Source organism: Lupinus angustifolius, chromosome LG12 (genome assembly GCF_001865875.1).
Source record: "Lupinus angustifolius cultivar Tanjil chromosome LG12, LupAngTanjil_v1.0, whole genome shotgun sequence".
Classification (NCBI taxonomy): Eukaryota; Viridiplantae; Streptophyta; class Magnoliopsida; order Fabales; family Fabaceae; genus Lupinus; species Lupinus angustifolius.
In genome coordinates, this window is record NC_032020.1 from 5,357,373 (window position 1) to 5,380,308 (window position 22,936).

At 31.4% G+C, this 22,936-nt stretch overlaps 1 protein-coding gene across 1 annotated transcript; it reads right to left on the bottom strand.

The window, feature by feature from the left end:
- LOC109361440 (protein NRT1/ PTR FAMILY 5.6-like) lies at positions 5,393 to 10,176 on the bottom strand. Its single transcript, XM_019606893.1, has 4 exons — positions 9,917 to 10,176; positions 8,179 to 8,396; positions 7,069 to 7,616; positions 5,393 to 6,408 (listed from the first exon to the last, which is right to left on the bottom strand). Exons 1-4 carry the CDS (start codon positions 10,056 to 10,058, stop codon positions 5,532 to 5,534), a joined length of 1,785 nt encoding a protein of 594 aa, XP_019462438.1. The 5' UTR covers positions 10,059 to 10,176; the 3' UTR covers positions 5,393 to 5,531.

Consider the following 22,936-nt stretch of genomic DNA (forward strand, 5'->3'; position numbering starts at 1 on the left):
AACCACTGTAATCTACATCCAGGCCTCCCTTTTGATCTTTAGAGATTTCTTCACTATAGGAAAAAATAATTGCAAACACTTCCAAACACAAGATTCCTTTCTTGGCCCTAGAGCTTCTAATGGTTTGACCCTCTCGCCCGCTTCTAATGGACACTCAACACCACTTCTAACGGTTTGGTCCCAGCCACTTCTAACTCTTAACCAAGACTCTTGCTTAAGTGAGTACTCACAATACACCTAAGAGAATACAAAACAATTGTCTACAAAAGTGTGTGCAAGATATGTGAACCTAATTATGCTAAATCTATACTTATGAACAGAAGCTAAACCCTTCCCTAAAATCTCACAATACCCAAAAGAATGATTGTGTGATTATGCACGGTTTGCAAGAATGGTTTTATTATGAAGTGTAATGAGTTAACTTCTATGAAATTATCCTCTATCTTTTATTGTATCAAAGAATATGAAAATATTTCAGCACAGTAAGAAATTTCGCTCAGAGAATATGAAAGTTGAATTCTAAAATTATCAAGATGTATGAGCACATGGGGAAAAAGTCAACTTTAATACAAATATGTTTTCTATTGGACTTAATCGATTAACAACCTCAATAAATCCAAGATTTCAGCTAATGTAACTCCATTTAATCGATTAACCCATTACTTAATCGATTAAAGGGTTCCCATGTTGATTTAATTGATAACACAAGTTCTAATTGATTAAATGTGTTGAAAAACATTTCTTTGATGCATCATAAACCTTCTACATGATGTGTATATGTATGATGCATGATTTCGAAATATGTAAGTTATAAACCAAGTTTAGTGCACCAAAATCATGTTACCATATGTAAATACATGAGCATGTTAATCATGTATGAATGTGTACAAGTCTCATTTTAGGTTTATTCAATTTTAGGATTATGAGACTTCCATTCAAGGTTCACTTAGCATAGGCTCTACTCAATCAATCATCTTAAGACTCTAGAAATGTAAAACTTAAACCTAAGTCTTCTTGATTGAACTTAAGCCTTGACTTTGTTGTTTGTTGAGTTGTCCTTGTCTTCAAGCTTGCATATTATCTTATCTTCATCAAAACATTGTGATGATGCATACTTGCAATCTCGTAATATTGAATCAAAAACTAAAAAACCTTAAGGGGAATTTTCATTACACTGAATCAACCAACTAAACTAGCTAAAAACTCACATTTCTAAATGGTATCAATCAAAGAGACGTGTTAATAACATTCCTCGAAACAAAAACCAATTCCCACAATTAAACCCTCAGCTAAGAATCTGCATTCACCTTTTCTCATGTGTCAAACAACAATTTAAAAATTCCACATAAAAAATTTATATTTTAAAAAATAGACAGACTGAAAAAGATAATGAGGTGCACAAGGGGTGTTGTGTAGGCCTTGCTAAAATCACCCACGACGGTGCTAGTCAGAAGCTATTGCATGGTTCCTATATGAGGTTGCTTATTGTGGTGATGATTCTTCTGCTAGAAATTTTGGTGGAGTGTCCACTGACATTGTTGTCATGGGTTCAGCCACCTAAGCTTCCATGATACAGAAACCTAAACTAATATTATAAGTCGAGATCACATCACTGCGTTAAAATCTAGTTCCTTGTTGAAGGCACCCCTTGGGTTGTCTTCAACCTCAAGCTTTTTCTTATGGTTATTTTCTTCTTTGTGGGCCTTTATTTAATCTTCGCCCCACTATTTTATTTTTCTTCTTTTATTTTCTTTTTCTCTATTTTTTTGTTTTAAGTTTTTATGTATTGGGCTTGTTTTTCCTTCAAGCCCATTTTGCCTTTGAGTTAGTTGGCTAGTTGTTACTCTTTTCTTTTTTTAGTTTTGGAGTTAGGTTATTTAGTTACTCCTTTGCCTTTATTTGGTTCTTGTATAAAGGGTAATGGTTTACTCCCTTTTACTCATTCATTTCAGTTCAGTAACAAATTTATTCATTCTTTTATTTACAAATTTTAATAGTTGTTTACTCTCTTTCTTTACAAAATTCTTTTATTTTTCATAATTCTACAACACTTTTAGTAATAAGAAATCTTGTCACTTAAGGTTTGTCATGTTTTTAATTAAACTATACAAATAATGAATAAAATGTTATCTTTAGGCATAAAAAATCCCATTTACTTCAAACTTTGTGATATATGTCATCTTTCAAAACAAAAGAAACTTCATTTTTCTGTTAGTAATATTGTTAGTTTAGAACCTTTTGCTCTAGTCCATGTTGATATTTGGGGACCATATGTTGTCCCCTCCACTTTTGGGCATAAATTTTTTCTAACTCTTATTAATGACCATACTAGATTTACTTCGGTTAAAATGACGAAATTCAAGGATGAAACTAGACCTCACCTTATTAATTTTGTCTCGAATATAGAAACCCAATACAATACCAAACTTCAAATCTTAAGAAGTGATAATGATGTTCAATTATGAACGCATGACTTTCTTAGTTCTAAGGGCATTATAAATCAAATAACATGCATTGAAATACCTCAACAAATGGGATTGTTTCGAGAAAACACCAACACATCCTAACTGTGGCTAAGGGACTCTTTCTTCAATCCTATCTTCCTAAAAAATTCTAGAATTTTTCTGTGCAACATTCAGTCCACCTAATAAATCAAATTCCAACACCCTTTTTGCAAAATAAAACACCATACCAATGTCTCTACCACACCATGCCTTCCTTTGACCATATTAAAGTGTTTGGTTGTTTGTCTTATGCTAATACCACCAGCTCCCACAGAAACAAACTCCAACCTAGATCCATAAAGAGTGTCTTTCTTGGCTACAAGGAAGGAACTAAAGGGTTCATTTTATATGACTTGCATTCACACAATCGGTTTATTTCCAGGAATGTTATTTTTTATGAAATATTTTCCCTTTTGAATTGAATTCTGCAACTGATTCCTCCCCTACTTGCAGAATCACTCCCTCATCTACTCTAGATACCACATATGACCCAAAACTTGAACCTTCACTACTCCAAACCCCATATTAGCATCCCACCCCAACCAATCAACTTTCAATACCCCTTAGACAGTTATCAAGAATCAATAAACCACCCACTGATTTATAAGATTATCATTGCAACCCTTGTTGCATCCAAGCCTTGTTGAACCACCACATCCTCAAGTATCCTTTATCCTTTATGTTATGTTATAAGTTATTCTAACCTCTCAACTTCATATAAAAGCTTTTATTGTACCCTTTCAGCTCTTAAAGAACCGACCTCTTACAAAGAGGCTTCAAAGTCACCTTGTTGGAAAGAAGCTATGCCCTTGGAACTTCAAGCCCTTCAATTGAATAACACTTACGATCTTGTTCCACACCCAACCAACAAAGCACTTATTGAATGCAAATGGGTTTACAAGATCAAATTTCATGCTAATGACACTCTTGAGAGATACAAAGCCAGATTAGTGGCCAAAGGGTATACCCAACTAGAAGGGGTGATTTCTTTGGGACATTTTCCCATATTGTAAAGATCGCAACCATAAGACTTGTTCTTGTCCTTGCTGCTGCAAAAACATGGTTCATAGAACATCTTGACATCAACAATGTCTTTCTTCATGGTGACTTACATGAGGAAGTTTACATGACTCCACCTCCAAGCCTCTTACCTTCATCATCCAAGCTTGTTTTCAAACTCAACAAATCTCTTTATGGCATGAAACAAGCAAGTTGTGAATGGCATTACACCTTGTCCTCTAAACTCATCTTTGTGAGTTTCTCTCACTCTCAAACTAATCAAGCTTTACACACCAAATCTTCAACCAATTCATTCACTACCATCCTTGTATATGTAGATAACCTTATACTCACTAGCTAAAATTACTCTTAAATTGCATCTACCAAAAGGACTCTTGATATAGCTTACAAAATAAGGATCTAGGCCCTCTGAGATACTTCCTAGGCCTTGCGATTTCACGATCAAACAAAGGTATTCATCTCAGTCAAAGCAATTATACATTTTCTCTTCTACAAGACTCTCCCACCATGGCCTCTAAGCTTGCTAAAACGCCTTTTGAACATTCCTCAAGCTTCAAGCTGCAATAGGGAATCCCTTACATGATCCCTCTTTATATAAACGTCTTGTAGGACGAGTCATTTACCACAACTAAGTCACTACAACAACTATTTCAAGGCTATATATCTCATACGTCATACAACAACTAAGTCTTTATATGAACAAACCCATGGATACTCACTACAAGGCAACAATGAGTGTACTTCACTATCTCAAAGGCTCTCCATCACATAGTCTCCTTTTCTCATCATCTTCCAACTTCAAACTCTCGACCTTTGCCGACTCCAACTAGACCTACTACTTAGGCACTAGAATCTCCACCATCGGGTTCTACATCTTTCTTGGGTCATCTCTTATATCTTGGAAGGCCGAGAAGAAAAATACAATAACCTATTCTTCTGAAGCTGAATACCGTGCGTTAGGCACCTTGGTTTGCGAAATTCAGTGGTTAAATTACCTATTTGAGGACCTTAAAATTCCTCTTTCAAGTCCAACTTTGATCTACTGTGACAACGGGTTAACCATATACTTAGCGCACAATCTAGTGTTCCACAAATGCACAACACATATCGAAATCGACTACCATGTTGTTAGAGAAAAGATCAACAAAGCTCTGGTTAATCTACTTCTCATCCCTTCTGTAGATCACCTTGTTGATGCATTTATGAGACCACTTCCGCCTAAATCTTTTTAGAGCTTCATTAAAAAGTTAGGCTTGTGTGATTTGCATCGTCTAACTTGAGGAGGGTGTTAAAATCCGGTTCCTTACTATTGAAAGCACCCCTTGGATCGTCTTCAACGTCTAGCTTTTTCTGATGGTTATTTTCGTCTTCATGGGCTTCAATTTAGTCTTAGGCCAACTATTTTATTTCTTCTATTTTCTTTTTCTCTAGTTTTCTATTTTAAGTTTTTATGTATTGAGTTTGTTTTTCCTTTAAGCTCATTTTGCCTTTGTGTTAGTGAGCTGGTTGTTACTCTTTCCTTTTTTGTTTTGGAGTTAGGTTATGTAATACTCCTTTGCTTTTTTCAGTTCTTGTATAAAGGTAGTGGTTTACTCCCTATTACTCATTCAGTTCAATTCAATAAGAAATTCATTCATTCTTTTTCTCTCTTCTTCGATGAATTATGTGAATTTCAGACACTCTGTGCATATCTTCATTGAGAAACACAGATCAATGTGGTTTGATATGTTGTAATTCTATCTTATATTTTTATCATCTTTTCCTTTCCATCTTATCTTTTAGCTTACTTTATCTTTTTAATTTATATTACTTTTAAGTGCTTAAAATAATTAAATATAGTTATTAAGAAATATTTCGAAGTCTTTCTGTTCCAATGTTTATCTTTTTATTACTTGACTTAGAATTTAGGCAGAAATATGACTAGCTAGTACTGGAAATACATTTTTCATCATCACATAGTGAAATCTTAGTCATTTATACTACATACAACTAATCTAATGAACTAATTTAAACCACTGACTCTGCTCCACCACTGTCACTTTTTCCTTCAGAGCAATCAGCAACCGCAGCAACATGTTGCACATTCTTATACGTATACCGACGTGCGAAGAACACAAACAAGAACATATCAACCGTAGTTATAACTGCCAATAGCCAATAGAATTTGTCCAATCGACTATTATTCAAATCCTTACCAAACCAACTCTTCCCACTCTTACCAGACACATGATCAACAATTGTTATCAGCACACTACTTAAGAAATTTGCAGCACCAATCACACTTAAATAAAGTGCTATCCCTAAGCTTCTCATTGAATCTGGCACTTGATCATAGAAATACTCTTGTAACCCCACAAGTGCAAGCCCATCACCAAAACCAATAATTAGAAACTGTGGGGCTAACCAAAAGACACTCATTGAAAGTGAACCCTTTAGTGGATTCATTTCAACAGTTTCAAGCCTTTTCTTTTCTACCAAAGCTGCAGTTATCATTGTAATAATAGAGAATATCATTCCAAAACCAATCCTTTGAAGGAGGTTCATTCCTCTTTCATTTTTTGTTAACCTTCGGAGAAATGGGACAAGGATTTTGTCATAAATGGCCACGGAAATTGTCATCCCAATTGCTGAAAGAGTGAAAATTGATGCTGGTGGAATCTCAAATCCGTTGCCTATCTTTCTGTCCATGATTGCTCCTTGTTTGATAAAGAAAGTGGATGTTTGTGCAGCACAAATACCAAATGGTAAAGTGAATACCCAAATGGGGATCATGTTGATAATAAGCTTCATTTCTTCAACTTTAGTCACTGATGCAAGATTCCAGGAATTCTGTTTCTCTGCAAAGGTTCTTTCACTTTCAACAATTGCTGCTTTGTCAAGAAATCTGAAACAAATTATAGACTAATTAATTAGATTATTATATATGTCTATTCACATGTCTTTTAACCTCCTCTCCATCAATGGAGATACAAGTATTCATTATCATAAATTATTTTTTATCATTTTATATATAATGGAATAATACTTTTATCATTAAAAATACAAAAACTATTTGACTCTTCATTAATGAAGGAGATCTTTATTTATCTTTCATCATAGGCTACCATAAATTAAAAGGATTATGGTGAAATAAGTTATATATTTGAATCTTCAATTGAAAAATAAATTAAAGACAATATGTATTGTTTGAATCATTGGTAACAAAATCATATTTGTTGGTTCAACTGAATAAATCTATCTCCGGACAATAATTACAACGATAATACAATTACACCATTGAATTACATATTTTGTTACAATAGTTTAAATAAAAATATTTATGATGTTGCATATCAGTTTATAAACATGTTAATATATATACCGTTTAATTATTGAAACCACTATATCAGCACATGATGACCGTAGAATATTAATTTTACTCGTTTAAATTCTTGAATTCGATACAATAAAGTCAAAAAACTAAAGGAAAGCTTTTTCTCTGTTTTCAAAAAAGTGGTTTATTTTTAATCAATCTCAAAAACGTTTAATTAGTTGTACCACTTACTTGAGTTTCTTGGTGTGACATAAAACCCTTCCATTGCTGCTCTCAGCCTTGGAAACTTCAAACAACATACTAGGATTTGAAGGATAAGGAAGCTTTCTTTTGGAAATAGCAGCAACAAGAACCTGCAACATTGGAGTCAAGGGGCTCCCATTTGGTGCTCTATAACGATATGATGATCTTCCTATGATGAAAATGAGCAGTGAGAAAGCCATGACCACTGTGAGAATAATATCAGCAACTCCCCAATTAACATGTTCTTGTATATACACAATCAGGGTCACTCCTAGAATGAGTCCACTGCAGAGACCACAATTCCACCAATTGAAGAAGGACATTTTCTGCCTTCTTTCTTCAACATGATCATCATCAAATTGATCAGCTCCAAAGCTCTCTAGGGAAGGTTTATGCCCTCCCGTTCCTATGGATATTAGGTATATGGCTAGGAAAAAGAACACTTCATGAACCCTCCTAGGTTCAGTGCACACATTAGCATGATTGCATGGCTTTAAGGTTGGTAAGAACCATGATAGAGAAAGAAGAACCAAACCCTGTTTTTTAACACAAAAACAAGTGTCTTCAAAGTTAATCAATTATATTTATTAAATGAGAGGAGATTCACTTACACTATTATTAAATTTAAAAAAACCTACTCCAGCCATTTATTCTAGGAAAATCCTATAATTTGAATACTTACTAATTCAAATTATTGGATTTTCCTAGAATATATATCAAAGATGTGGAATATGTTTTTTTAACATATTCTTGGAGTAAGTGGATCTCTCCTTTATTAAATTTCTAAATTAAGGTGATATGATATTCATGAATCCAAATCTTCTTATTGAGGGTCCAGTACTAGATAGAGATAAAACAATATTTAATATGCCAAATTTTGAATTATTTTCTAATAAAAAATTAAGAAAAACTCATTTTCCCTTATAATTCTAATACTAACTCTCTTAGAGAAGATGTTAATATATGACCACGGCAAAATGCTACACAATTTGAAGAGCGGCAGGGCATAGTATGAGTATCCGAGTTTAAAACTTAGTGCACAATTTCCCTCCCTTCTTTCCTCTTAAAAATCTTTGCCTACACAAAAATAAAGATTACCATGAGATAAACAATGGATGATGCAATCACAGTAATATAACGGCCCAAATATGCATCGGCTAGAAATCCTCCTGACAGTGGCATCAAGGTGGTGACACCAGTCCAGTAGTTCACATTCCTAGCTGCTGTCTTAAGGTCTTGATGAATAAACTTTGTGAGGTAGAGGATCAAGCTAGTTGCTATTCCAAAGTAGCTCAACCTCTCACTAAACTCAATGGCTGCAATCATGGATCAAATAAATGTATGGTTAGTGTAAATATCATAGCATATGAGAGGTATTAGCTATTCTAATCTGGAAGACCTCATATACATTCAATGTTCACAACTTAAATTTATTAACTTGTCTTTTCTTAATTAAATGACTAAAAATAGTTTACTCAACAACAAAAAGAACAAGGATGAGAAGAAACCATATTTTTTCTAGTACTATACAGTTGGATAGAGATTATGACATATGTCACTGAATATATTTTAATATTGTAGATTTTAAATTATTTTTAATTAAAAAATATAAATCATAAAATTTCTAATTTTCTAATTAACTCTCTATTGGGAGGATCTCAACTTTCAATAGAAATGATAGTATACACCAAGGAGATACCCAATTTAAAATATATAATTATTAAATTGTTATATCTGAATATAAAAAGGACGACTAAGTGTATGAGTCTTTCATCCACAGAGTGTGAAATGATAAATATATACAATTTTATTTTACCCTCCCAGGTGACCATTCAAGATATTGAGAGTTACAGCAAAGCATTTTTTCTTCTTTTCTTAGTTTGTGTACGGCTGAAAATCTTTCTTCACACTTATAAGGTACATTTTTAAATAACCTTCTTTTCTTGATTAGTATATGAACATTATGACTTATGTTTTTAGTTGGTGTAAAGTGATAGAGACTGAAATCAAGATAAATAACTTTACAAAAACTTCAACGAAATGCTTTTTCAAAGACAAAAAATAATAAAAAGGCTTCATCAAACTTTACAAAAGTTAAAAAGATATCCAGGTAACTTTTTTTAAATAGCTATTTGGCCATTCCTCCCCGACATGACCTCTATCAAGATTTTGTTTCAGATCTATCTAAAAATCAAGTTGAATCATCTTTGTACCGGCTAGATCTGTTAACATGACTACAAAAAACTCAATTCTTTTTCCTCCACACAATTTAATATGAGAAGGCCCAATACTAGAGAAAAACTCAATTCCTCAAAATTATGTCTTAAATAACTCAAGCCTCACATTGGTTGGTCCAAATTTTTGTATATGAATAAATCAAAACAATATTTTATTATGTTTATCATTTTGTGTATAAAACATATTTAAAAAGAAAGAAAACAAAAATATTTTAATCACCAAAAAAATTGAAATAAAAATATGGTGACATTTTTATAATTATTCCAGACAAAGTTACAAACTGATTAGAGAGTTAAAAAGTTGACAGAAACCAAATGATGGAAAATATGTTAAGGCAAAGGAACTTTGAGCAACAAAAGCAGCTTATAGAAAAGAGAAATTCCTAAAATTATGAACAAAGATATGTTATTCCATGAGATTTTTTTTGGTGAAAACATTATATTAATTAAAAAGTTTAAACCTTTATTTTTATTTTTATTTTTATTTCATTATCATTATTAGACAGGATAGGACAACTTATCTATGCTACAAAATTATAACATTACTATTAAGAAGATGCATTAACTTTTGGGTAGGGGGTTGGAGCAGAATTCCTTACCAATAATGAAAAGAGAAGCTTTCCATGAACCAGTTGAAGCTCGAAGAGGAATTCTGCCTTTGTGATCAACTGAAGAATCATGAACCCATTTCATCTCACCATTAACCTCTCCAGGTTTTGCATTGAGTTTGTTCTTCTCCATATTCCTAAGTTAGTTTAGTGGTGCTAGCTTGATGCTGCAAGTGTAAAAGTATAGCTTTCCTTGATCAATCAATTATATACTAAATTAAAAATGTATAGGAGCTAGATGCTGCTATTGCATTGACTTCCTTTACCTTAGATACTCCTTATATAGATAGAGGAGGAGGATATTTGCTTTTTCACCCACTAACAAAATCATTCCTCATAATCATTATTATTTTATTTTATATATAAATTAATTATAAGCTATTAACCATTTTTAAGGATGATATTTATATCATATTCCTCTATTGGTTTGGTAAAGAATCATAGAATTTTTTTGATATAGAGGATTTGGGTTCTTAATTAATAAACGACTTTTTTGAAAACAGAGAAAAAGCTTTCGTTTAGTTTTTGACTTAATTGTATAGAAAATTCTTGAATAGAATTTAACCAATAATTTACTAATTAAACTACATAGACATTATTAGTTTATAAAATTAAACTAATAAACATTATGATACATATTTTATTTAAACTATTTGTAACAAAATGTGTAACTCCACCAACCAGGTGTTGGTCCAGTGATGTAAGGCCTTTGCTAGATCCCTGGGATGATCAAAAGGTTAATGGTTCAACTTCTGGGAGCAAAACTTGTTGGGAGGACAATCATAAATTCAAAAGAGATTAGTTCTTTACCCAAAAAGTTGAAAAGATATCTTTAATAGTACCCAAAAAAATATATTCTTCCCAATTAATTTATATATTGATAGTTTTTTCTTTGACACAGGCTAACATGCAATATTGCATTGTTATTACTTCGAGTCAAGTGATAACTATTTCCTTACTATCATATTAGTAATTTAATAATATCTTTATAAAGATAGTAATTTATAAAACTGAATGGGATAATTATGAAGAAAATATATTTTATAATAGCTACCTACAAAATGTAAAAAGTTTATAGCAGTTTTATGCATTTTTTCAATAAAAAAACATCAACATTAATACAAATTAAAGACTTTCAACGCATAATCCAAAAAACCAAAAAATATTTTACGATTAAACAACATGAACAACAATTTAACTTAACTTAGAATAAATAGGAAATAAAAATCGTGAAAGAATAAATCCTATTTCTAAATATCCCTTAGGGTGGACATGCAAATAAGGTATTGGTCTAATGATGTAAGGTCCGGCTAAATTTTTACTGAGAGTGATACTTATTGAGAGACACAATCACATAACTCAAAAAAGATTAGTCTATTATGTAAAAAGGAGTGAGAGTATACTACCAAAAAGAAATAATTATATATTACATTCAGATTTATACCTTTGCAATGGAATTTAATTCACAATTACATTATATATGAGACGATTTCTTACAAACAAGACCAGCATTCCCTAGCGATTTGCACGTTTAAAAGTATCATTTTGTTTTGTTTTTGTCCTACAAAGAAATATAGATTTTAGCATGAGTACAATGGTAATGTTTTATACATTCTTAGAAAGAAATTGAGAAGAAAGACATGTGCCAGAGAAAGAAAAAAGTGAATAACATAATGAATTTTTATATTGTTTAGTACAGTGAAACGAAAAAGAAAGAAAATTATATTGTTTAGTATAGTGAAACGAAAAAAAAGAAAAGAGAAACTTGTATTTTATTCTTTCTCTCCTTTATTTTATTGAATAAAAAGTGACCAACGGGAAATGATGTGATGTTTTAAAAGACAAAAACTCTTAAAAGTATAATTTTGTTGAAAGTGAGTGGTTTTCAAAGGTTATATTAGTCATTTCACACAATTCAACTATCTTTCCATATTTGGTGATAAATAATTTTTTATGGATCTCACATTATTTTTATCATCTCTTCCTCTTCTTTCTTATCAACCAAATAGGTGGAAAAACACTCTTTCTCTCATCATTTTGTCCTTTCTTTCTTTTTCCTACCAAATGAAAGCTTAATGTTCAAGTAAGAAAGAGTGTAATAATTTGGTTACTGAGATTATGTACCCAAAAAAAATATTTGGTTATTGAGATTTAAATTACTGGTGAATTTGATATTTCAAATTACAAAAAAAATCATGAATTTAATAGGTATGTAAACATCAATTTAATAAATGCTATGTTAAATCTCTAAGGGCTCGCAATAGAAGTCATGCAAATATGCCCTTATATTTTTGGAGACGTCAATGTTGTCAAGGAATAGCATTCGTGCCCATTTTCATTTCTTAATGGGACCGTGCACTGAACTGTTCCATATTCCGCACGAAAGTTACTTGTCAGCCAACTAAAACAAATTATCTCTTTAGGGAATTGAAATTTTCTTGGACCAGGACTAGAATATGAGAGAAAATCATTTTGTATTCCAAAATATGTATATATATGAACCATTAAAATTAATTTGTTTCTACATGTCGTTATTCATATTAAGTACTGGACTCTCAGGAAGATTTGAACTTCTCTTTAGGTTAGGAAATCTTTGCAACATATAATGGATGGGGTTATCTGCTCAGTCTCGTTTACAAAACATTAGATCAACCTTGTTTGAGAAGCTTATTAACTCTGACCAAATAATTTTCTCGCATACACACGGAATTGCTCAACACATAATAGATTTTGAGTCACTTAAATTTGAATCCAAATACTATAGACTAAAGTCGTTTATAAATTAGAGATACTTATAATTTTAATTTAAATATTTGTTTTGATTAATGATTTGCTACTTTCTCCATTCCTCTTTAATTGACTTTTAAGATCGTGAGCTACGAGTGACATTTATTAGGAGGGACAACCACGAACCCGAACGAGATTAGTTCCTTACTTAAAAGAAAAAATACTTGATAGTGCAAAAAAACAAAAAATATTAAGAATCATAAATCATATTTCTATCTTTGTTAAATTTATATAAGTATTTCTTTAAAATCGTTTGTGTCTGTCTAATAATTATATTCACTAAATTCTACTCATTATCAAAGAATAAAGTTATAAAAATCATAATAAATTATGTCTTGGTTTTGTAGAAAGAAAATAAATATGATAAAACGTTTTTACTATTAAGACAACTAATTAAACAGATCGAAGTATAACTTTGAAACTGGGAAATAACATCAAGTTTTCCATTTTTACTGTAAAATAAAAACAAACTACCGAAAGTATATGACAACTCATATGAAACCTAACCATAGAGCATGTGCTTTGTGTGCTTAATTCTTACTGTTTTTGAAAACCTACAGATTATATTCTGAGATCATCTGGACCTATCCACTTTTCAGATTCCTTTTTCTCATATATCTAAATACTTCAAGAATATTATTGTATACAATTGCATATTTCATATTGTTTAGTATGGTAATGAAAAAGAGAAACTAAAAGATATATATTGAACTCAAGTCTTTCTTATAACTCGTACTAATTAGAAATACTTTAATAATATATTAGTAGTCATGCAATTGTCCTTAAGACATAAGTACATTTGATTAAACTGTTAATAAATTATATTGTTTTCTCTTCTATTTATTTCTTAGTCTTTAATATTGATTGTCTTCTGTCAGCTTTGTGCAACTTTCACTTCTGCAACACCAACAAATATCATGAAAAAATGTTGAAGAAATTGGAGTTAATTTGAATGCTAATAATATGGTGAGTATAAGTTGGGTAAGACTTATTCTTTACCTAGTCTTAAATGTTGGATGAGTTAACTTTTTGAACTTGAACCTGACTCTATATCTGAATGTTAACCTGACCTCAAATGTCGATTAAGCTAATTTATGAACTAAAACTCGACCATAGACCCAATTAAATATAATGTATACCCTATTCAGATAAAATATTGTCAATATTATATATTATTTTTATATGTAATTTGATATATGAAATGAAATATGTATATATTTTGTTAATCATTAGCATATATTTATATGATAAAAATTAGAGAATAATTATACTTTGGGTTAAAGAGATGTTATTACTCTGTACATAATTGAATAATCATATACAAACAAAGAATAAGTGACTCTAGGACGAGTCGGGCCAAATTATGTTTGTTACTTAACCAACCCCAAATTATGTTTGTTCTCTTTCATTTTTTGTTTTTTATGGAACCATGCAACGGAAGAATTTTTTATGCATGGAGGAAATTATTGGACAGTGGGGGGGTGGGGGGTCCTTGATGAAGAATTACAATGAGCTCTTCAAGCTCAATTAAAGAACAGAAAAGATAATGGAAACAAAGGAATGGTATTGGAAATGAAAGAGAATGAATATAAGTTCCTTTATAATGATATGGTGTGTTTTTTATATACAAGTAACCAATAATCTACTCAAACAACTTCTTAACCGACCTATCTCTATTCATTTCTTACTGTGTCACTGTCCACTTAAAAAATGTCACATAATTAAAAATATTACAAAAACAAAAATTCATATTTTTATATTATTTTATAAAGTTTAATTCACTATGTACTAACATAATTTTATTTTTTTGGATGAGTTCTACTTAACCCAGATGAGACTCATTATGCTTCTAATAAACGATTTCATTGCCTTATACCAAAAATTGTGACACAATCAAATCATTTTCTCTCCTCTGCTTCCTTTGTTTGCTGGTAAAACTTTACTGCTTCTCTTTTAGGTAATATTTCTTGGTCGATTATCCAATACTAGTAAATTTCAAATTTACACTACAAAACAGAATAGAATTCAAAATGTAAATCACGTGATTCAATAAAAAACTGACCGGCGGCATACCCTTTTTGAATGCATCTGTTTGATAATAATATTATCAATAATCCACAAACAATTTTATGATCCACTTAAAAAGACTGTCTGAAATTTCATTAAATATACTTGTGAGACTCTATTTCTTTTGAAATTAAACTTGAAGAAGGATCCTATGGTTATGTTTAGGAGTCATGAGGGAAAGTGGATGAGAGAGATTAAGGGGTGTTGAGAGTTAAATTCGGGCATTGGATGTGAAAAGTTTAGGTTCAGTTTCTTTCAACAAAATAATTTATTTATTTACAAGGAAATTATCAATTACTATATTTACTCTCGAATCTCTGTGAAGATTCAATTATAGCATATTATACGATTATATCGATCTCACAAAGAATTACAATAAAAATATGAATCATACTTTAGTATTAGATCAATAGCAATGAAAATATAATCATGGTTGGTTTTGTTTTTACTTTAAGGTGAAATAATGTGCAAGGAAAAGTAAAATTGACTATTTACAATTCAAGATTAGAATAATGTTTGGAAATGGAAATTAAAGTTCTTTCACATTTCAATATGAAATTAATTGAATATGCAAGTTATTGTATTATGCTTGATTTCACCAGACACCATTTCTTAATTTGCCTCCCCGTCCCGAGTAAAGGAAGATAATTTTCAAACCTTGTTGGATAGACTAACCCCATTGGTTAGCACTCGATGAAATAAGTTTGTCACATCTCATTTCAGCATAACTAATATTGCATAGCCTTAAAAACAAGTTGCCTTTTCGGATGTTATTGTGACAAATGATCTAAAGCCTATCCCTAGGTTTTAGCTTCACTTGATGAAACATCCAACAAAATACATTTTGATCTTAAATCATATTTTAGATGATCAATCTAAAATAAACATTAGGAATAGATTGATTGGATCAATAAAATCAAAGCATATAACTTGCATAAAAAAATCAGAATAGATACATAGAGTTAAGGAATGTTATATCATACTCAAAACCGAGAGGATTAACTATCCAAGCATGAATGCTTTTGGCTCCAAGTGATAATTCATGAACAAACTCTTCAATCTCACTTTCTCACTCCTATTTTCTCTCATTTCTAAGTAAAAAATAAAATACCTAACAGCCTATGGAAACTGAAGATGGAAGAATGAAGTATTGAATGGAAGAATGAATTGTGATGAATGAAGGGGTGAGAGGTCTTTTATATAGATTTTAAGCTAGACCACCCAACCCTACTTTTGTGTGCTTAATGCCTCACCAAGCCCACTATGACGGGTTTCCTTGGTGTGAGCCACGCACCTGACCAGCTTTTTTCCTATGATCTGCATTATGTTTTTTAAGTCATGCCTTACCATATTGATTCACAATCCACCACATTTTAATATGTAGAAAAACCATAAATTTGTTCTCGCAAACTAGTTCGTGATACGCATGGGGTACGAGTGAATTATGTGACTATGGGTAGAGAAATATTGGTATAAGGATGTGGAAAAAGAAGAAAGAGTTTTTTTATCCATTTCCCGAGAACTTGTGTCCAAGGTGTAAAGAAGATCTTGCTTCTAACCTTGACACAGTTTTGATGAAGACACTAAGATCACAAAATAGAAGAAAATTGAAGAAGATCTTGAAGACATAGAAGACCAAGCTTCAAGATTCTAGATTTTATAAGTCTTCTAAGTTAGGTTTTTCTATCCTTAATTTTTTATATACTTATTCGCAATGCTGAAAGTGACAAAATACTTTTTGAAATCAATTGGAAACTTAGAGCAAAAAAGAAATTAATTTTCAATATATTAAGTAACAAGTTACTTGATATGAGTAACATGATACTGAACCTGAGTAACATTTTACTTAAACTATGTGATGGTGAGTAGCAGACTACTGATACTGAGTAACAGGTTATCCAAATTGAGTAATGAGTTACCTAACAAAAATGACACAGAGTAACCGATTACTTAATTGGACAAAATGTTGGATAATTGGTTACTGCTTGTTGTAATTGGCTATAGAGAGCTGTTACACTAGATTTTTAAATTCAAGATGAGCAGCTTTCATCCAAAATGAATGAGTTTCATTCTAAATGTCTTGTACCTTTGCAATATGGTATAATGGTTGGTTGGAAGTCTATTTAAATATCTTGGAACACCCTACAACTTTAGTACAACTTTAACAGCACTTTTTCATACAATCTTTCAAACATTTTTTGCACTTTTTTCTTGCAACTTGAGTTTTAACTTGAAGATTTTTTTATGAATTTGCATCCAAGTGTTTTATTTGAGTTTTCATACCTTAAAAACTAAGAGCAGTGTTTACTTCTTATATAGAAAGATTCTAAGGATTACAAGTTGTAGAATTTTTATATCTTGTAAGGCAATCATTGTCGTGACAAATTTCTTCATTTCATTTGTAAATTTTTTGACCATAGGGTGTGGTGGAAAGGGGAAGTGTGTTGCTTAGAAGTGGTTCTCTTCTAAGTTGTGAGATATAGGTGAGTGCATGATGTACTTGTAATCTCGGGGTGAGATTTATAATTGCAACTCATTAGATAAGTGAAAAATTACTTGTGATGTGAGAGTACCAGATGTAGCCTATGGTAGATAAGAATGTGAACCAACATAAAATTTCATGTGTCTTTTCTCTCTTCTCCTTACTCTTTACTTTCAGAAATTCTGCACTTTTATTTTTCTACAAATTATTTCGCTGCATAATACTCTATTAATCTTGAAGTTGCAAAAAAGTTTAACTTTGTGCAGAAAACTAATTCACTGCCTCTTAGTTTGTCATATTGATCTTACAATTTGAACCAAAGATTAGGTTGGGTAAATTATTCCCAAGATCCTAACAATTTAGATGGCCTCTAAGTCTATTTTAGGAGAAGGTTCTGATATTAATAGACCTCAAAGTTTCATATGAGAACATTATGCATTCTAGAAAATCAGAATGAAAATCTTCATAAAATCCCTACACTTAGATATATGGGACTCAATAGAAGAAGGTCCATTTATACTAACCATGGTTGTTAATGGGGTTAAATTGCCTAAACCAAAATGCGCATGAACTAACCAAGGGAAAAATAGAGTTCAACTAGACATTAAAGCAAAAAACATTCTAACATCGGCTCTAGGAGAAAATGAATTCTTTATAGTGTCAAGTTACAAATCTTCAAAATAAATTTGGGATACTCTAAAAATGATAAATGGAACCGAAAAAGTAAAATGATCTACAACTAACAGTAAAACTTTAACATGGAGGAAAGACTCAACACGCTCTGCATGTAGAAAACCAAATCATATTAAAGTTGTTTGACCAGCCCTACAAAAATAACTTATTTTCAATAGAAAGAAGGACAAGAAACACATAAGAACAAATATCATATTTGAAGATAATGATGATGGTTCAAATAGAGAACTCAAAATTAAGGAGAAATTACATATTTCCTTGATGGCTTCTTAATGGCTTTGGAAAACATTCCCTTTGTTTGGGAGTTGGATGAAGGAAAAACAAAGGTTTTGGAGGCTCAATGTGTCTATTTTTAAAGTTCCCACAATTTGGAGTTTTTTGAAGATAAAATGTCAAAATACCTAAATATTTTTACTTTTTTAGTAATATTATATAATTATATTTTATTATCAATATCTAATTATTAATTACATTTTTAAAGGAAAAATAAAAAATGTTCTTATATAACCATTAGTTTATAGAGGAAGATCTTGGCCCTTCGATGTTGGTTGTTTTAATAAAATAAAGCCAAAGACAAAACTAAAGTGGATCCTAATGAAAAAAAGTAAAGAATTTGAAAGGGAAACAAAACTTTTATTATACTAATTTGATGAGAAAGTTGTTTTTGCTGTTCTTAAAATCAGGGATGGGTATATGCGGGGAAAGGAATGAAATAGATTAGGCCCATTAATACAGCCCATAAGCACAAGCACGAGGCAGTCAACCCAAGCAAACATTGATTCTTCTGAATACTCGTAGATAGAAACCAAGGAACACACCTAGCATAGGCAATCATGATCCGCACACGAAAGTGTATGATGGATTGGGCAATGAGCCAATGACATTTTGGAAATCCATTTTTCTCCCATAGTGGAGGGTTCAAAAATAAATATAATGGCATGTGTCCTTGAATTTTTTTTAAGAATGTGAATTTTAAATTATTTTCAAATAATTTTTTTAAATTATGAAACTCACGTTTAAGTCACATTCTAGTATCGCATATTTTGGAGTGGATCACAGCCTGATATTTTGGTGGGTCTGGTCCTCATTTCTTCTTGACAAGAAACTGTCGTTGCTAGAGACACCTCAATGCATGAAGGGGGTAGTCATATCTTGAGTCATAAACTTTGTACCTACCACACTTTATATATCAGTTGTTTTTCATTCGTGGGAAAAATAAAACATGAACTAAATATAAATATAAATATATATATCAACTTTACATTTTTTGATTAATGAAGATGAAATGATATATGGAGTATAAATCTTGGGATAGAGGATATGATTCCTAAAGGGAGTGTGTGCTCTTGGGGGATTGGTTCCTCAAATCAGAATGGGAGAGCCGCGGTGCAGAAGGTTGTGATGGGGTCTTAGAACTCCAAAATCAAGCCTGCTTTTTAATGAAGGTTACTTGTTAGAATTTCAGGGGGAACCAATGCTAAAGGGTTACGTAACTTGATCAAGGATTTAACAGTTATGTATTTTTGTTTCTTTGCTTTTTTCGGTGGAGACTTATTAGTGGCGTGGCCACAAATAAAGTTGTAGAATGCCTATGCTAAAATAGAAGCAGATTGTAGAGCTGGTGGTATTTCGTGTTTGTGGGATTGTAATTTTTTAGGCTATATGTAATCTTCGAGTCAATCAATCTATTTGAAGTTTGTTGGCGTGGTAACAATCAATGGATTTTTGTTCTATCTGTACTTGTTCCCATTACTCTCTTCGGTATAGTTTATGGGCAACTTAAAGTGACTTTGTGGAGAAACTATGGTGTGTTGATAGTTGATTTTAATGTGGTGGCAAATGTTCACATCAGTGGTAATCACCCTCCTGAAACCAAAAAGCACAAGACTTAGAATGAGAAGAGTTTGAGTTTCTACAATATATATTTTGATTCAAAGACAAAGTTAAAGATACTTCATACAAGACTCCAAGACAACAAGGAATAGTTGAGATTTACATTTATATTTTCTTATATTTAATGTTATGATGCAGTTTATCTTTTAGAGATGTATGATGAATGGGAAAGAGTCCTACACATTCATAAAACAACTAAAACATTGATTAAACATGTTAAAAATGAATTATCAAGTGATATTTTTAGAAATCCTGAGTTATTCTCTTTAAATAATCAATTATGCATCAACTATGAAGTTGTAATCGATTATGCATCAATTCTGAAGTTGTAATCAATTATGATGCAATTATTTGAGTCAATATTATTGCGCAACCAATTTCACTAACATATAATCAATTATGAGTAAGTGATAATCGATAATGGACTGTTGGAAATACTTAATTGATTATGACTAATTTTTAATCAATTTTCTAGTAATGAAATCTAAAAAATCATTATTTTAAAGGCTTGCAGTTTAACACAACTCAATAGAATTCTCATTTTCAGTATTAATTTTCTTTTTTCGATTTTGAAAGAGTGAGGTTCCAAAAACCCATGAGAGAAACTCATACATATCTTAATCATATATATTTTAGAAGCTATATTTGCATAGCCATGTTAATCTATTAAAAGTTCACCAAAGAATTTGGTTTTTTATAGTGTTGTATCTAGCACATCAAGATGCATCATCTATGACAAGGAAAGTCTTGTTCTTTTTACAAATAAATGGAGAATTAAGGAGTGAGTTGTCTTTTCAAAGATTATGAGATAGAAGAATAAAGGTGATTGTTTCTCTAAGAGTTGTGGAGCATCAACAATTTAGAGTTCAAGCATGTGAATCTGGAATTGTGCTTGAAAAGAACAATTTATTCTGCATAGTTGAAAATCCCAGGATAAAAAAGGGGGACTAATGTAGCACCAATGATTTGGCATGAATCAAGATAACTTCCGCATGTCATTTTTCTATATGTCTAACTCTTTTGAAAGATTAAATGCATATCTTAGTTTTGATAAAGACAACACTTTACAAGACAACACATCACGACATACATGACTCAAAAGGAAACCGTGACTATTCTATCTTTCACATCTTAGTTTATATTTCGTAATTACATTTCCTAGATCTAAGATGTTATGACATGTAGAGTCCTATAGGTTTTTGCATCTCAAACCATTTTTTTAATTAGGATCACTTGGTGTAACGATAGAGATCATGGCTGAACTTAATTTGTGAGTTTTATCTTAGTTAATGATTAGTAATAGTTAATCAATTACCCATCAATGTAATTAAGTATGAAGTTTCACAAACCAAAGATCAATTATGGCGTAAGAGAAGTATAGCCAAAATCAATGTAATATAATTTTGTTTTCTGGTATAATTAATTGATTAACAGTTTCTTTAATCAATTAACGATTCTTTAAAAATGAAGATTATAGAAATTATAACTTCCATTTATCGATTAAACCTTAACTTAATCGATTAACGGGTTCCCATTATTGTATAGCTTAATCGATTAACTAAGTCTTAATCGATTAAGGGTTTTCTGAAAAAACGTTTTAATGCGATATGAACCTCCTACATGATTCGTAAAAGTATGATGCTTGATTTTAAATTGTAAGTTCAAGATGCCAACTAAGATGGGAGGGTGAATTAGTTGGGAGAATATGACTGATTTTTCTGCTATGATATCACAGTGTAAGTGCAGCGGATTGTTTATGCAGAATTCAACCAAGTATAGCAAAAAGTAAATGACAAGAATGAGTAGAAGAAGAGTACATAGATAATTTTTATACTGGTTCATATTCTTGTCCACCGAAAGTTACATCCAATACTCATGCCACACAAGAGATTTTTCCACTAGTTAATTTGAGTTGCAATTACAATTTCTCTCTCTGATACTTTTGTACCTTACACACTCACAACTTATCTACCCTTGAATATTCTCTTTTCAAGTGAACTCTGTATCCCTTCCTAACACATCCTTGTGTCAAAAAGTTTACAACAAGATGAAGAAAATAACAACGACTTTGGATGCCTTTACAAGGTTAAAACAAATCTATAACTTGCAATCCTTGATCTCACAATATAAATACTTAGTAAAACAATACTCTTAATCTTTTGAAAGTTTAGAATACTTTGTACTTTTTCAAGCAACTTCAGAAAATATAAAAGTTTAGAAACAAAGTTGCTTATGAAAAATGTGTAGAAAATTTGTTCACTAAGTGTTTGAAAGTTTTTGTGTCATTGTGATTTTCATGTGTTTTATGATGTTTTTGAATTTGGGTCTCAATGCCTTTAAATAGGCTTCCAATCAGCCATGATATCCTTCCATGAGGAGGAGACACGATTGGAGTGAAACCTATTCACTTTGGATGAAAGCTGTTCATTTGAATTTGAAAATCTGGTTTCAACAACTCTCTGTAGTCGATTTGAATTTGAAAATCTGTGTAGTCGATTAGAATGAAACCTATTCACTTTGTGATGCAATAGTACTGGATGTAAAATTCGGTGGACAAGAAGGTGAACCAGTATAAAACTCTCTAAGTACTCTCTTCTCCCTTATCGCCTTAATTTTACTTGATATTTTTCTGCATAACGTTTTCGTTGCTACTAACTCTGAAATTTGCAGAAAATTCTATCAAAGATTTAAGACAACTAATTCACCCCCCTCTTAGTTGCTATTTTAGTCTTACAATTGGCACCAGAGCTTATTTTGAGTAAATTATTCTCAAATCTGATCATGTATCTAACATGGCATCAAGATTATTTCTAGGAGAAGGTTCCAACATCAATCGCCCTCCAAGTTTTGTTGGAGAATGCTATGACTTATGAAAAATCAGGATGAGAATCTTTATAGAATCTCAAGATCTAGATATTTGGAATGCGATTGAGGAAGAACCTTATGAACCTTTCACCATTGTTAATAGTGTAAGGGAAGTATAGCCGAAATCCTCATGGAATGATGAAGACAAAAAGAAGGTGCAATACAATCTCAAAGCAAAGAACACCCTCATTTTAGCACTTAGCATTGATGAATTCTTTAGAGTA

Coding starts and splice junctions, on each gene's coding strand:
- LOC109361440 (XM_019606893.1), bottom strand. CDS start 10,058: ATGGAGAAGAACAAACTCAATGCAAAACCTGGAGAGGTTAATGGTGAG. Junction 8,397..9,916: donor AGCTTCTCTTTTCATTATTG/GTAAGGAATTCT, acceptor CCATGATTGCAG/CCATTGAGTTTAGTGAGAGG. Junction 7,617..8,178: donor CATCCATTGTTTATCTCATG/GTAATCTTTATT, acceptor GTTAAAAAACAG/GGTTTGGTTCTTCTTTCTCT.